General features: G+C 51.3%; 1 protein-coding gene across 4 annotated transcripts; it reads left to right on the forward strand.

Moving 5' to 3' along the window:
* The first annotated feature begins 296 nt into the window (after positions 1-296).
* On the forward strand, positions 297-10,325 carry LOC119110305 (phosphoserine phosphatase). 4 transcript variants are annotated; one of them, XM_037234075.1, is made up of 6 exons: positions 297-375; positions 3,690-3,846; positions 5,392-5,526; positions 5,942-6,087; positions 7,715-7,876; positions 8,964-10,325. In XM_037234075.1, the coding sequence occupies exons 1-6, from the start codon at positions 342-344 to the stop codon at positions 9,056-9,058; spliced, it is 729 nt and encodes a 242-aa protein (XP_037089970.1). In that variant the 5' UTR covers positions 297-341; the 3' UTR covers positions 9,059-10,325. The 4 variants fall into 4 exon arrangements, with proteins under 4 accessions (XP_037089970.1, XP_037089969.1, XP_037089968.1 ...); XM_037234074.1 differs by lacking the exons at positions 297-375; positions 5,392-5,526 and adding exons at positions 509-587; positions 4,752-4,886; XM_037234073.1 differs by lacking the exon at positions 297-375 and adding an exon at positions 509-587.
* Positions 10,326-10,887: the final 562 nt, after the last annotated feature.

The following is a 10,887-nucleotide window of genomic DNA, read 5'->3' on the forward strand; positions in this document are numbered from 1 at the left end:
TTCGTAAGAAAAACTAATTACGTAGTTTTAATATCCATGTAAGAGCAGGCACAAGGTAATTTTCAAATTTACAAACATACTCTGATATCGACTTTGTCTGAAACCTTCATTCCAGAAGATAGTCCAATGAAGGATGAAACGTGCATTGAAGATATCGGCACCCTTGGTGTTTCTTTACAACCCAGATACAAATTCAGACAACTTTTTTGGGTTCTATCGGCTTAACTGAAGTCCATTAGACCATTGCAACATAAAGAGCGCTGGCGATTTATTTCGTGCAGTCATTTAATGGGTGATTTTGTCAGTTTATTTATCATAACCTTAAAGACAAAATTAATCTTATGGCAGGGTGGGAGCAGATCCCAGCTGTAGAAGGTAAATGTGTAACACGCACACACACACACATACACACACACACACACACACACACACACACACACACACACGCACATTATATATATATATATTATATATATATATATATATATATTTATATACACATATACATAGAAGCATAACATCCTAAAGACCCAGTGATAAACTCTGAATGGTCTACCTCACGGTCTCCTTTGCTCAGTTAACAATAAGTGAGTTTCTTTTCTGGCAGCCAGAAAGGCAGCGACTACCACCACGAGCGACCATCTATTTGCTTTATGCACGTCGGACGTTGTAGAAACGCTGTATGCAAATCCCAAATTAATAAGGTTGTGAGTGTGTACCCTCTAAAATGGAGGGCAGCCTTGACTAATCACAAATTCTGAAATGATGAGGTTGGGGGTAGAACCGTGGGTCTGGATTACAGGAATGCTTGTAAAGTGCAAAGTGTGCATATTTTGAATTTGTATCTTTTATATCAGAATTTTATACCAGAGTTTTGTCACTTAGAGTTTGTCACTGGGTCTTTAGGATGTTGTGATTATGATGGATTTAGGCCATGAATGTAAAGAGCAAAAACATTGTAATACTTAACAACCTTGCCTATTCTATTCTCAGGCCATGTGAAGTTGGTAAAAGTCAGCAAAGCTATGCACTGGGCCAATGAATGATCTATGCTATTTTGAATTATGAAGACCTGTTCTGGGGACATTTGGTTGAGGTGAGGGTGAGGGCACTACAATACAAATTACTGGCATTTTGTGTTGTGTAGCAGAGTTGTTAAATAACATTTTTATTGCAAAGTGTGGTCTTGAGGCCAGTCCTCATACTTGGACTTGGGTCAATCATGAGTAATCTAACATATAGTGGAGAGAGGATGTTACAAGCTGGTATGGGCCACTAATAGGAAGGAAGAAGAATCAGCTGCTTTGCTGTGTGGTAGACTAGATAAATGGAGAACTTCATTGCCAAACTGCTATTGCAGCTCTATTTACAAAAAAAAACTTCACTCAATATGCCCATCTGTTTTAGGCTGTGATGCATTCACCCTTAAAAGCAAAAACTAGTGGGTTGGTCTTAGCAGCCTGATGAAGGTCAGGTAGCCAAATGCCTTAAATGTTTGCTACATACTACAAATACTACAAATGCATACCAGCAGAAGACAACAATGAAAGCAAAAACATATGACGTTTATTATGATTAAAGCTTGCCTTAATCAGCCCACAGAACCATTGTAATACCTCCTGTCTTGGTCCCATATGTTTTAGGGGCAGCCCCAGATGTTTTTTGTTTGCAGGAAGCAATGTATGCTGAATTTGACTTCAGATTTAGTCTCATGATTATGAACTGAGAGTATGGCTTCCATTGTAGTGAAATTAGCTGGAATTCAGCTTTGCATATTTAAAATTATAAGTCCAGGATGCAACAGTGCTGGATATGGTCAGAGAAAAGTGCTGTGTTCAGCCTAAAATTAGTCTTTAGTGCATTTTTATGGTTGACAAGCTTTTCGCTCAATTCCTAAACAACCAGTGCATGTACAAAAGCTGTCACAAAATATTTTCTGAGAAAAGGGGTAGTTTTGAATTTTAGCAGGACATCAGATATGTACAGGCAGTGAAATTTAGGTGACAGTAATAGCAGGAGAATGGTGACTACAGTAGTTTATTTTGGTCATGCAGATATTAATTTCATAACATACCTAATTTGTGCTGTCTTGCAGCACATTGTAAAAAGATGTATTGTGATTCCTGGGCCAGTGGCCACACAGCATGGGAGGGCCACATTTGATCAGGAGCAGGTCCTCCCAGAATGGGACTTAGTTGTGCCTAAACCTTGACATGGACACCAACAAAGTAGTTTCCTGTCTACCAAGCTGCTCCATCCTGGTCCTGGTGATAGATGATAGCCATCCTGGCTGCTCTGGATATCACTGCATCAATCTTTGCCAGCCAGATATACCCGAAACATCACAGAATTACCCAGTGGGCACTAGAGCCCTGCAATGATCTGGACAAAAGCAATGTGCAGCAAATGTTAGAAGGATAACTGAATGGAGAGCTATGAAGAAGAGACCCTGGTGGGCTAGTGTGGAGCTAGGCCACAACATGCTCTAGATTGTCTTGTACACTACCCAGCATATGTATCAGCAGCATGGTCATATTGAAGTAGCATATTGCCTTTTCACTTTTGCAGTGAAATATCTGGATGTGAAGGAACAAATCCAGAAACTAGTGTGACAAGATACCTTCAACAGCAACTGAGCTTTTTCACTGTCCAGCAACTGTTCCAGTAATTGATGCATTGGTCCATGTAATGGGCCCACGCATATGTAATGGAGCCACTTGATGATAACAAGCTCATGTAAGCAGCATGGCATGCTGTTCCACCTGACATCATATGCCCATGCCTTCCCCATGCTTGGTCAGGTGTGAAGTCTGATTCAGAAAATATAATTATGCCCAATATAACCATCCTGAAATAACAAGTGCTTGGTCCAAATGCATGCTCTTGTTTCTGTTTTCAACTCCTGCTTCAGGATTTCTCATTTCATCTGGTTAGTCTAGTCTTATATGCATCTTTTCCACAATGATCCCTTTGTTCAGTGAATGCTGCTTTTTTGTTAATGCAGAGGCATTTGCAAACCCTCTGTAAAATCAACTTGAAGTATTTGGTGACGTGGTTGTTGTCACCAATATGGCCATAAGGTTATCATCTGCTGCTGGTGGTGGCCAAAGCTTCCAAGGGCTTTATTTTGATAGCCAATGTGCCCTTGAAATCCCCACATGTCAGGAAGTCCAGATACTGATGTTTCGGTTTTGTTGTGTCACCTGAAAAGCAGCGTTCTCTATGACGGCAGATGCCTTTGCAGCCACAATTGGGGATTGACTGGGATAAGAAGTCGAGAACTTGGATTATGTGTTTGAAGTAATGTGTCATATAAAAGTAATTTTTCATGAAACATTTCATAGTTTTCCCATTCCCTAACAATTTCCTGAAATAAGAACCACTGCATTATCCTGGATTAGGTTAGCAAAGTGACATTCCGGGACTACATGCGACTTAAGAATTATAGACATTCCCCCACAAAAACGGCCATGAGAACGCCCCTTGTTACCTGACCTGGAAAATCATCAAAATGTAGCCAGGTCACGGGATCGAGGTGCGCGCCATACGCGGCGGCCGTGCGCCGCTGGGTGGCGCAGCGCCGGCGTGATGGCCCGCCTCTGATCCCGGTCCCCGAACAGCTGCTGCCGCGTCGGTCGGACCCCAGTGCCGGCCCGGGCCTCAGTTGACCGACGCCGCCCGGCCGGCAGAAGAGGCCGCCATGCCAACCGACGCCGAGCTGGAGGCGCGCCGACTCTGGCGGGCCGCTGACGCCGTCTGCTTCGACGTCGACTCGACCGTGATACGCGAGGAGGGAGTCGACGAACTGGCCAAGTTCCTCGGCAAGGCGGACGAGGTGGCGCAGCTGTGAGTACGTCGGCCGTTTTCTTGGGTACGCTGTCGTTGTCTCGGGTCTGCAGCCGTTGTCTGGGACCCGGCGCCGTTGTCTCGGGCACGCCGGCCGTTGCCTTGGACCCGCCGCTGTTGTCTTCTGGTCCTGATTTCGACGGCGGCATCAAATTACTAGCGTTGGTACTGGATGTGACGATTTCTTGCGACCGGGTGAGAAGGGGGAAGGGGGATAACAGTCAACTTCAAAAGACCGTTTCATAACCGAATTGTTGCAATCAACTTTAATAGCTTTTAATGTAAACCAACTGCATGCCACATGCTTTGCTGATTGTCGATGAGTAACACCTACTTAGATTATTATCATATGCCGACGTCGCGGGCGAGTGTAAGTCTTTTGCAAGACCTGTCACATTTCTAGCTCTCAACCGGAACGACGACCAGTAACCTCAGTACGCGACTTTGCTGCCACTATTTTCAGGTGCTCCGGATGCTGACTACGTAGTGTTAAGCCTTGTGGCTTGTCTTGGTTTTGATACATGATTGGATGCAGCTTATTCACTGCTTGCTGGCCATCGACGCGAGACTGCGTGCGTCTCTGCTTCGGGTCATACATTCCGGCTAAGCGCGGGAGAGTCCCTGAGACAGCTGTGACGACGCTAAGACCGCCATGACGTCCGTGAGACGGCAGTGACGTCGCTGAGACGGACGTCACGTCCCTGAGACGGCCGCGACGTCTTTAGACGGCTTTGGTATCCTTGAGACGGCCGTAGCGTGCCTGAAACGCCCGCAACGTCCTTGAGACGCTCAGAACGTCCTTGAGAGGGTCGTGATGTCCCTGAGACGGCCGCGACCTTCCTGAGACGTCCGTCGCGTACCGCTGAGGCGGTAGTGTCGCCCTTGAGATTACCATGTCGCCGCAGAACGGAAAGCTCAATGTGCGGGACGATGGACTTGCGCAGCGCCGTGGAGCGCACCCTGGCGATCCTGAGTCCGTCCCGGCAGGACATAGCGCGCTTCCTCGGCGTCCGCTCCCTCCCACTCTCACCCGGCGCCAGGTGAGCCGCCCCGCGCCGACGGGAGACCCCTCCTTCTCCGGCACGCTCCCGTGTTCAACCCGGCCGAGTGGGTCGTTGTGAGGCCTGGGTGGAGGCTCGGCGCCCGCACAAGCCGTGGTGGCCGTCCGTCGTGTCGTTCCGGTTGTCTGAGGTGACAGTCGGGACCGGTGCGTCATTTCCTTCTGTCTGGGCGTGGTTTGTGAAGAACCGGTGTTGCATCGTGCTCGTAGTCAGGAGGTGTGATAGTATGCAGGCGATAGGCATCCACGGTGACAGACGAGTGCCCCTCTCTCTCCCTCCTCACCCGACGCCCTCCCAGCACGCCTGACCGCGGCTGTCCCAACGGCCACCAGCACGGGATCGGTAGACGTGTTATCGGCACCCTCTCCCGAACTGCCGGGTCACCGCCCCGAGCTCGTGATGGCGGGCCGCGTGCGGCAGCGGTCAGAGGTCCTGCACGCCGTAAGGATACCGGCTCACGCGGCTGCTTCCGGCCCGTTCGCAGAACGAAGCATGCCATGAGTGGCGCGCTCGAGTTCCGCGCCGCGTTGAGCCAGCGGTTGGGCCTGCTGCGGCCGTCCCGCGCGGCTCTGCTCGAGTTCACCGAGCGGCAGCAGCTGACCGTGTCCCCAGGTATTAGGTGAAGTACCCTCGTCGCCTATCTGCATGTCCTGTGACGCGGTTCGTCGCGTGGCCCACGCTGGTGTGGCTCTGTCGCTGCCTGGACTCGGCATACCGTTACGTATGTGGCGATCAAAATTGCATCGCATTCGTGGCACGTGCGTGATGTTTATGTGCCGGCTGCCGGTGCCAGCAGTATCGCAACCCTGCTCCGGCAGTTCAGCGGTAGCTGTGTTCCCTGGACCGGCGGAGCATCTCGACTGCGTCTTGTTCAGCCACAGCGCTGGCTTGTGTTTGCCGGGAGGCCGCTGCCTGCTAACGCGTTGCTTCCGGTTTTCGCCGGGGACCGCCGCCCGCGTGTGTCGGCCGCACAGCGCCGCGTCGCGCGAGACTGCGCCCGCGGGCGCCGTCTGACGCGCCTCCTCCGGCTCCAGCGAGCTGGTGCTGCTGCTGCAGCGGCGCGGCGTGCGCGTGTTCCTGGTCTCCGGCGGCTTCCACTGCCTGATCGCGCCCGTCGCCCGGCTGCTCGCCATCCCTGAGCAGCACGTCACCGCCAACAAGCTGCTGTTCGACTTCGACGGTGGGTGCTCAACACCAGCGGCCCGCCGTACGACTGGTGGTCCCGGCGGGCTGTGCAAACACGAGCCCGCCGGATAGGGTGGCTCTGGCCGGCCCAGGATAGGGCATTCGAGGATTATCATCCAGGATGTCCAAATATCGTGCTAAATCGTGTACTGCTGTGGTTAGTAGTCATGCCTCCCTGCGCCGTCCAGTTGGTTTTCACCGGCTACATTGCTGCCCTTGCTACAACACATTCACGGTCTTGACTGCCAAGTAAGTGCTCCTGTTAGACAAATCTGAGTGTAGGAGGCAACACCGCTGATTTAACAGCGCACTTTTTTAGATCAGATTTGGGTCGCGCTGTGCTATTATTTTGTTTACGAGCACCTATGGTGCCGTGGCCAAATATGGTCATTGTGGTTTAGCAAAGCGTCCAAGTCAGTTTTACCCAAGACTGTCAAAGGATTAAACCGCCTCAGCATCTACATGCCACCCGTCATAGCTGGAATGTGCTGCACGAAATATCATACAACACACCTTTTGAATTTACCCGCCTAGCAGTAACAGTCTAAGTTACATCGCAGGACGCCAAAATGCGCAAAATGCGTGCCGACACCCGATTTCGTCATAACCGTCCCGTCGTGGATCATTAAGTCGGTAACATCCCCACCTGCAGATCATTAGCGCACGGGCTGTGCTCTGGTGCAGCTGTCTGTAATTGAACTGTCGTGCTAGAACAAAGCGACACACCACTCATTAGCATCCCTGTTGTCGAATGCAGGAGCGGCTCCACATATTTTGTTAAAAGAGCGTGGGGCACAAAACCCGAAAACCAACGGAATGTAGTTCATCCGCCACGCGGTAAGGATCTTGAGCGTATTTGTTTCAGCTCAAATCCAAAACTTTTGAATGTCTAGTTTGCCTGGAATCAGCGCCTGTGTCAGGCGGTGCGTACAGGCTGGTATGGGCTCAGTTGACTGACCGGTTGTGTTCGAGTTTGCAGAACCCACGAGTTCGGCGAAAGGACGGTGCACACAAGGGGGTTTCCGGCTTCAAAAACGGTCACCGGCATTGAGCAAAATCTGTTTGTTGTGAATGTCACGCTGAGGGTACGGGCAAGTTTGAGAGTTTGGCTACTCTGGCGCTAGTTTTTTTTAAAGCGTGAAGCCGTTTGAAGGGATTGCGTTTTCCTAATGTGATTTTGTTTTGCTCATGGCATACACAAAAGGCTCTGGAATGTCCTCTCGCCTCGTACAGGCCGTGGTTTTTACAAATGCCTGATCTTCTACAGGATTTTGTCTTAAACATGGGCACGAGGGACGCCCGGCACCCATACGTACTTACCATGACACTCAAGTCGTAACACTGAGGCTTTGTGCTGCGCGCCAACTCCGTGTAGGAGATATGACAGCTCGATCGTCGTTCACATTGGCTGCGCTTGTAAAGCTAACTTCAGCGATTGCCATTTACTCGCCGCCCCAGAACTACAGCTCTGGCAGGTCGTTCTCGTGATACCCAGGCGGTTGTTCAGCCCGGAGAAATGCTCGTCAAATGGAAGGCAAGCCAGGCTCGCGTTTCGGGTCTGTTTTCGTGCCTGCAATCGAGGTGCGATTAATATCACTGTGATCACTCCTTGTGATCTACAGGGAACTACGCGGGCTTTGACGAGTCGCAACCCACGTCGGCTTCCGGTGGCAAGCCCAAAGCCATCCAGCGACTGATCGACGAACACAAGCTTCGGTGCGTCGCCATGGTCGGAGATGGCGCCACCGACCTCGAAGCCGTTCCGCCAGCGCACGTGTTTATTGGTAAATAAACATTTTAAAGGGCTCGAGGCTCTTCCGCATGATCGAGAGCATTATGCGAGCCCTTAACACTAAGCAGACCCTGTAGACGTGTCACAAGTTACTGAATTAAATGTCACGTGCCTACCAGTAATGTGTGAAGAAATCCGCCCAGATCGCCCCTTGGCTACAGCTGGGTTGCTTTGCGGAGGCGTGTGACGCCCGGGCCGTGTAAGACCGTGGTGGGGCGTTCGTGTTGTAACGGCGGCGCCGGCAGTCAAGGGTCCAGCCGTGTTGAAGTTTCCGCGCAACAGTTGGTGGGAGATCACGACAGCATTCGCCACGAATGCGTAACGCCGTAAAATAAGAGGCGTCGGTATGATCCAACTTGTCGACGGGTCGATGTTACCCGAAGTTACTGCTCGATTAGAACATGCGCCTCAGTTGCATTCTGCTGCCCATGATGCTGATGTGAAGTATTTTTTGAGCGTCACCTAAATTTTTCGCTTCCCTCCAGCTTAAGGTCTCCACCCTTTGCCTTGAGTACTAACGCGTGGGGCGTCATAGTTGTCACCCTAGCATATTGAGGGTCGGATAGTTTCAGCATCAGAACCTAAACTGCCGGAAGCCAGGAGCTCGACGTTTGTCACGCTTTAGTCAATATCTCTTATCAGTACATCTATCACAAGCACAAATTTGTTACCGCCCTCAGCAACTGGGCCTATTTCACCGCCTGGCCGCTGCCCTTATGTGCTCTCTTCATGCTGCCAGATGTGTGACCCCGCCGCTGCCCTTGTGTGCTATCCTCGTGCTGCTAGATGTGTGACGTCACCACGGTTCTCCACCCTGCCACTGCCCAGGTGTGCTCTCCTCATGCTGCCAGATGTGTGACGTCACCACGGTTCTCCGCCCCACTGCTGCTCTTGTGTGCTACCCTCTTGCGGCCACATTGTGACGTCACCACGGCTCTGTCCGCTGCTGCCCTTGTGTGCTGCTTTCGTGCTGCCAGGTGTGTGACGTCACCACGGTTATCCACCCTGCCGCTGCCCTTGTGTGCCATTCTCGTGCTGCCAGATGTGCGACGTCACCACGGTTCCCCGCCCGCCCACAGGTTACGGCGGAAACGTGGTACGTCCCGCGGTGGAGGCGGCCGCGCCCTGGTTCGTACGCGACTTCCAGACGCTGATCGAGGCCCTCGCCGACTGACGGCCGGGGAGCGGCGTCGCCAGTGTTAGAGAATCTCGCGCGCCCGACCACGCGCCGTAGTGTCGGAGTGACTGTAGGGTAGTTTGTAGGCTGGTGCGCTCGATCGCATGGTGATTACATTGCTGGGGCATACTTAAGGGCAGGGGCTCTGATATCAAGGTGTCTTTAGTGAAGATCTTGGTGGATGTAACCAATGCTAAACGTCAATGGTTCCAATTTCAAAGTGTCTTCGGGGAAGAAGAGCTTAGCAAATGTAGCCTGGATAGTTATTGATAGTGTATTGCAAACAGCCATGGTTCAGGCTGGCCGGATGCGTTAGAGCTGTTGGACAACCTTTCCCAGCCTGTTTTGTATGTCATGCATATATACGCAGTACGCTTCCTTCAGACATATTGGCCATGAAAACCACCACATCAGTAGGACTGCTGGTCGGCCATGTGAACCATCACATCAGTAGTACTGCTGGTTGGCCATGTGAACTATCACATCAGTAGGACCGCTGGTTGGCCATGTGAACCATCACATCAGTAGTACTGCTGGTTGGCCATGTGAACCGTTACATCAGTGAAACTGCTGGTTAGCCATGAAAACCATCACATCAGTAGGACTGCTGGTTGGCCATGTGAACCATCACATCAGTAGTACTGCTGGTCGGCCATGTGAACCATGACATCAGTGATACTGCGGGTTGCCTCCTTTGATCCATCGCGTTGTTGCGCGGTTCGGTGTACCAGATAGCGGTGCCATGACTTCGCAATACCGTTAACCACGGCCTATCTTGTACTTTACCACCACGGACACTGGAGGTGCCATACAAAGACTGGGCCTAGTTCATGCCGCAGTCCGCGGACCGGGCTGCGGTGTTGCGCAACACGTGACAGTGCACACCGCTTTCCGGAAGTGTTGCAGTCATAAATAGTGTTCCGTTGGCTGCACAGGTGCTTGCTCAGATTAAGCGACTTTCGTATTGATCAAGTGTCACGTAGCGGCCAAATGTGAGACGACCTCCCGTTGGGTGATGCTGAACGTTTTTCGCCACACGAGTGCCAGATCGAGCTGTCTTTCGGTAGATGGAAAGTCACGGGTTCGAACCAGTAGGTAGAATGTCAGCGTACCTGAGCTTGCAATACTGTGACGACGTGCGCGAGGAACTGTACAGTGATGCGTGCCCAATATCTCGTCCGCCAGCTGACGGCAGTGTGTGGTGCTTCCATTGCGCGGAGCGGAGGGGAGGGGAAATTGCGCTACCCGTGAATATATGTTACTCAGTGCATTCGCGGCGAACCTCGATCATGTGACACCAATCTACTTTATTCGTCGCCCTCATGGGGACGAACTACCTCAAAAGCTCCAAGATCTCTGAGACTCTAGGATTCATGGTTCTTAAGATTCACTGTAATGGGCCCGAGTTGCCTGTTTCGGGTATTCACGGACCTGCATAGCCGCTTTCGGGGCCTGGGGACATTTTTTTACTACCGACTTCAAAGGGCCTTCGATCGTTAAGATTGATATCCAGACCAGGGTTGCTACGGGTTCCGGTATCTCCCAGGGTTCATAAGGTTCTCAAACCACCAAGGCAACCGTATGGTTATGCCGTGCGCAGCAGTTCTCATTGCACCCCCTCGGGGTAGCGAGTGCCTTCCATCGCATCAAGACGCCACCACTCTTCCCGCAATTCAGTAGCCAACTAAGAAGCCTTCCCGAACGATGCGGTTACGCAGTGCCATGCGGAGTGATGCAAAATAGTCCAGGGACTCGGAAGTTAGCTGCCTGAAGTTAAGTTAAAAGTTAAGACTGAAGTTAGCCTTATTGAAGTAACGTCCGCCCAA

Source organism: Pollicipes pollicipes, unplaced genomic scaffold (assembly GCF_011947565.3).
Source record: "Pollicipes pollicipes isolate AB1234 unplaced genomic scaffold, Ppol_2.1 Scaffold_7231;HRSCAF=8579_pilon_pilon_pilon, whole genome shotgun sequence".
Classification (NCBI taxonomy): domain Eukaryota; kingdom Metazoa; phylum Arthropoda; class Thecostraca; order Pollicipedomorpha; family Pollicipedidae; genus Pollicipes; species Pollicipes pollicipes.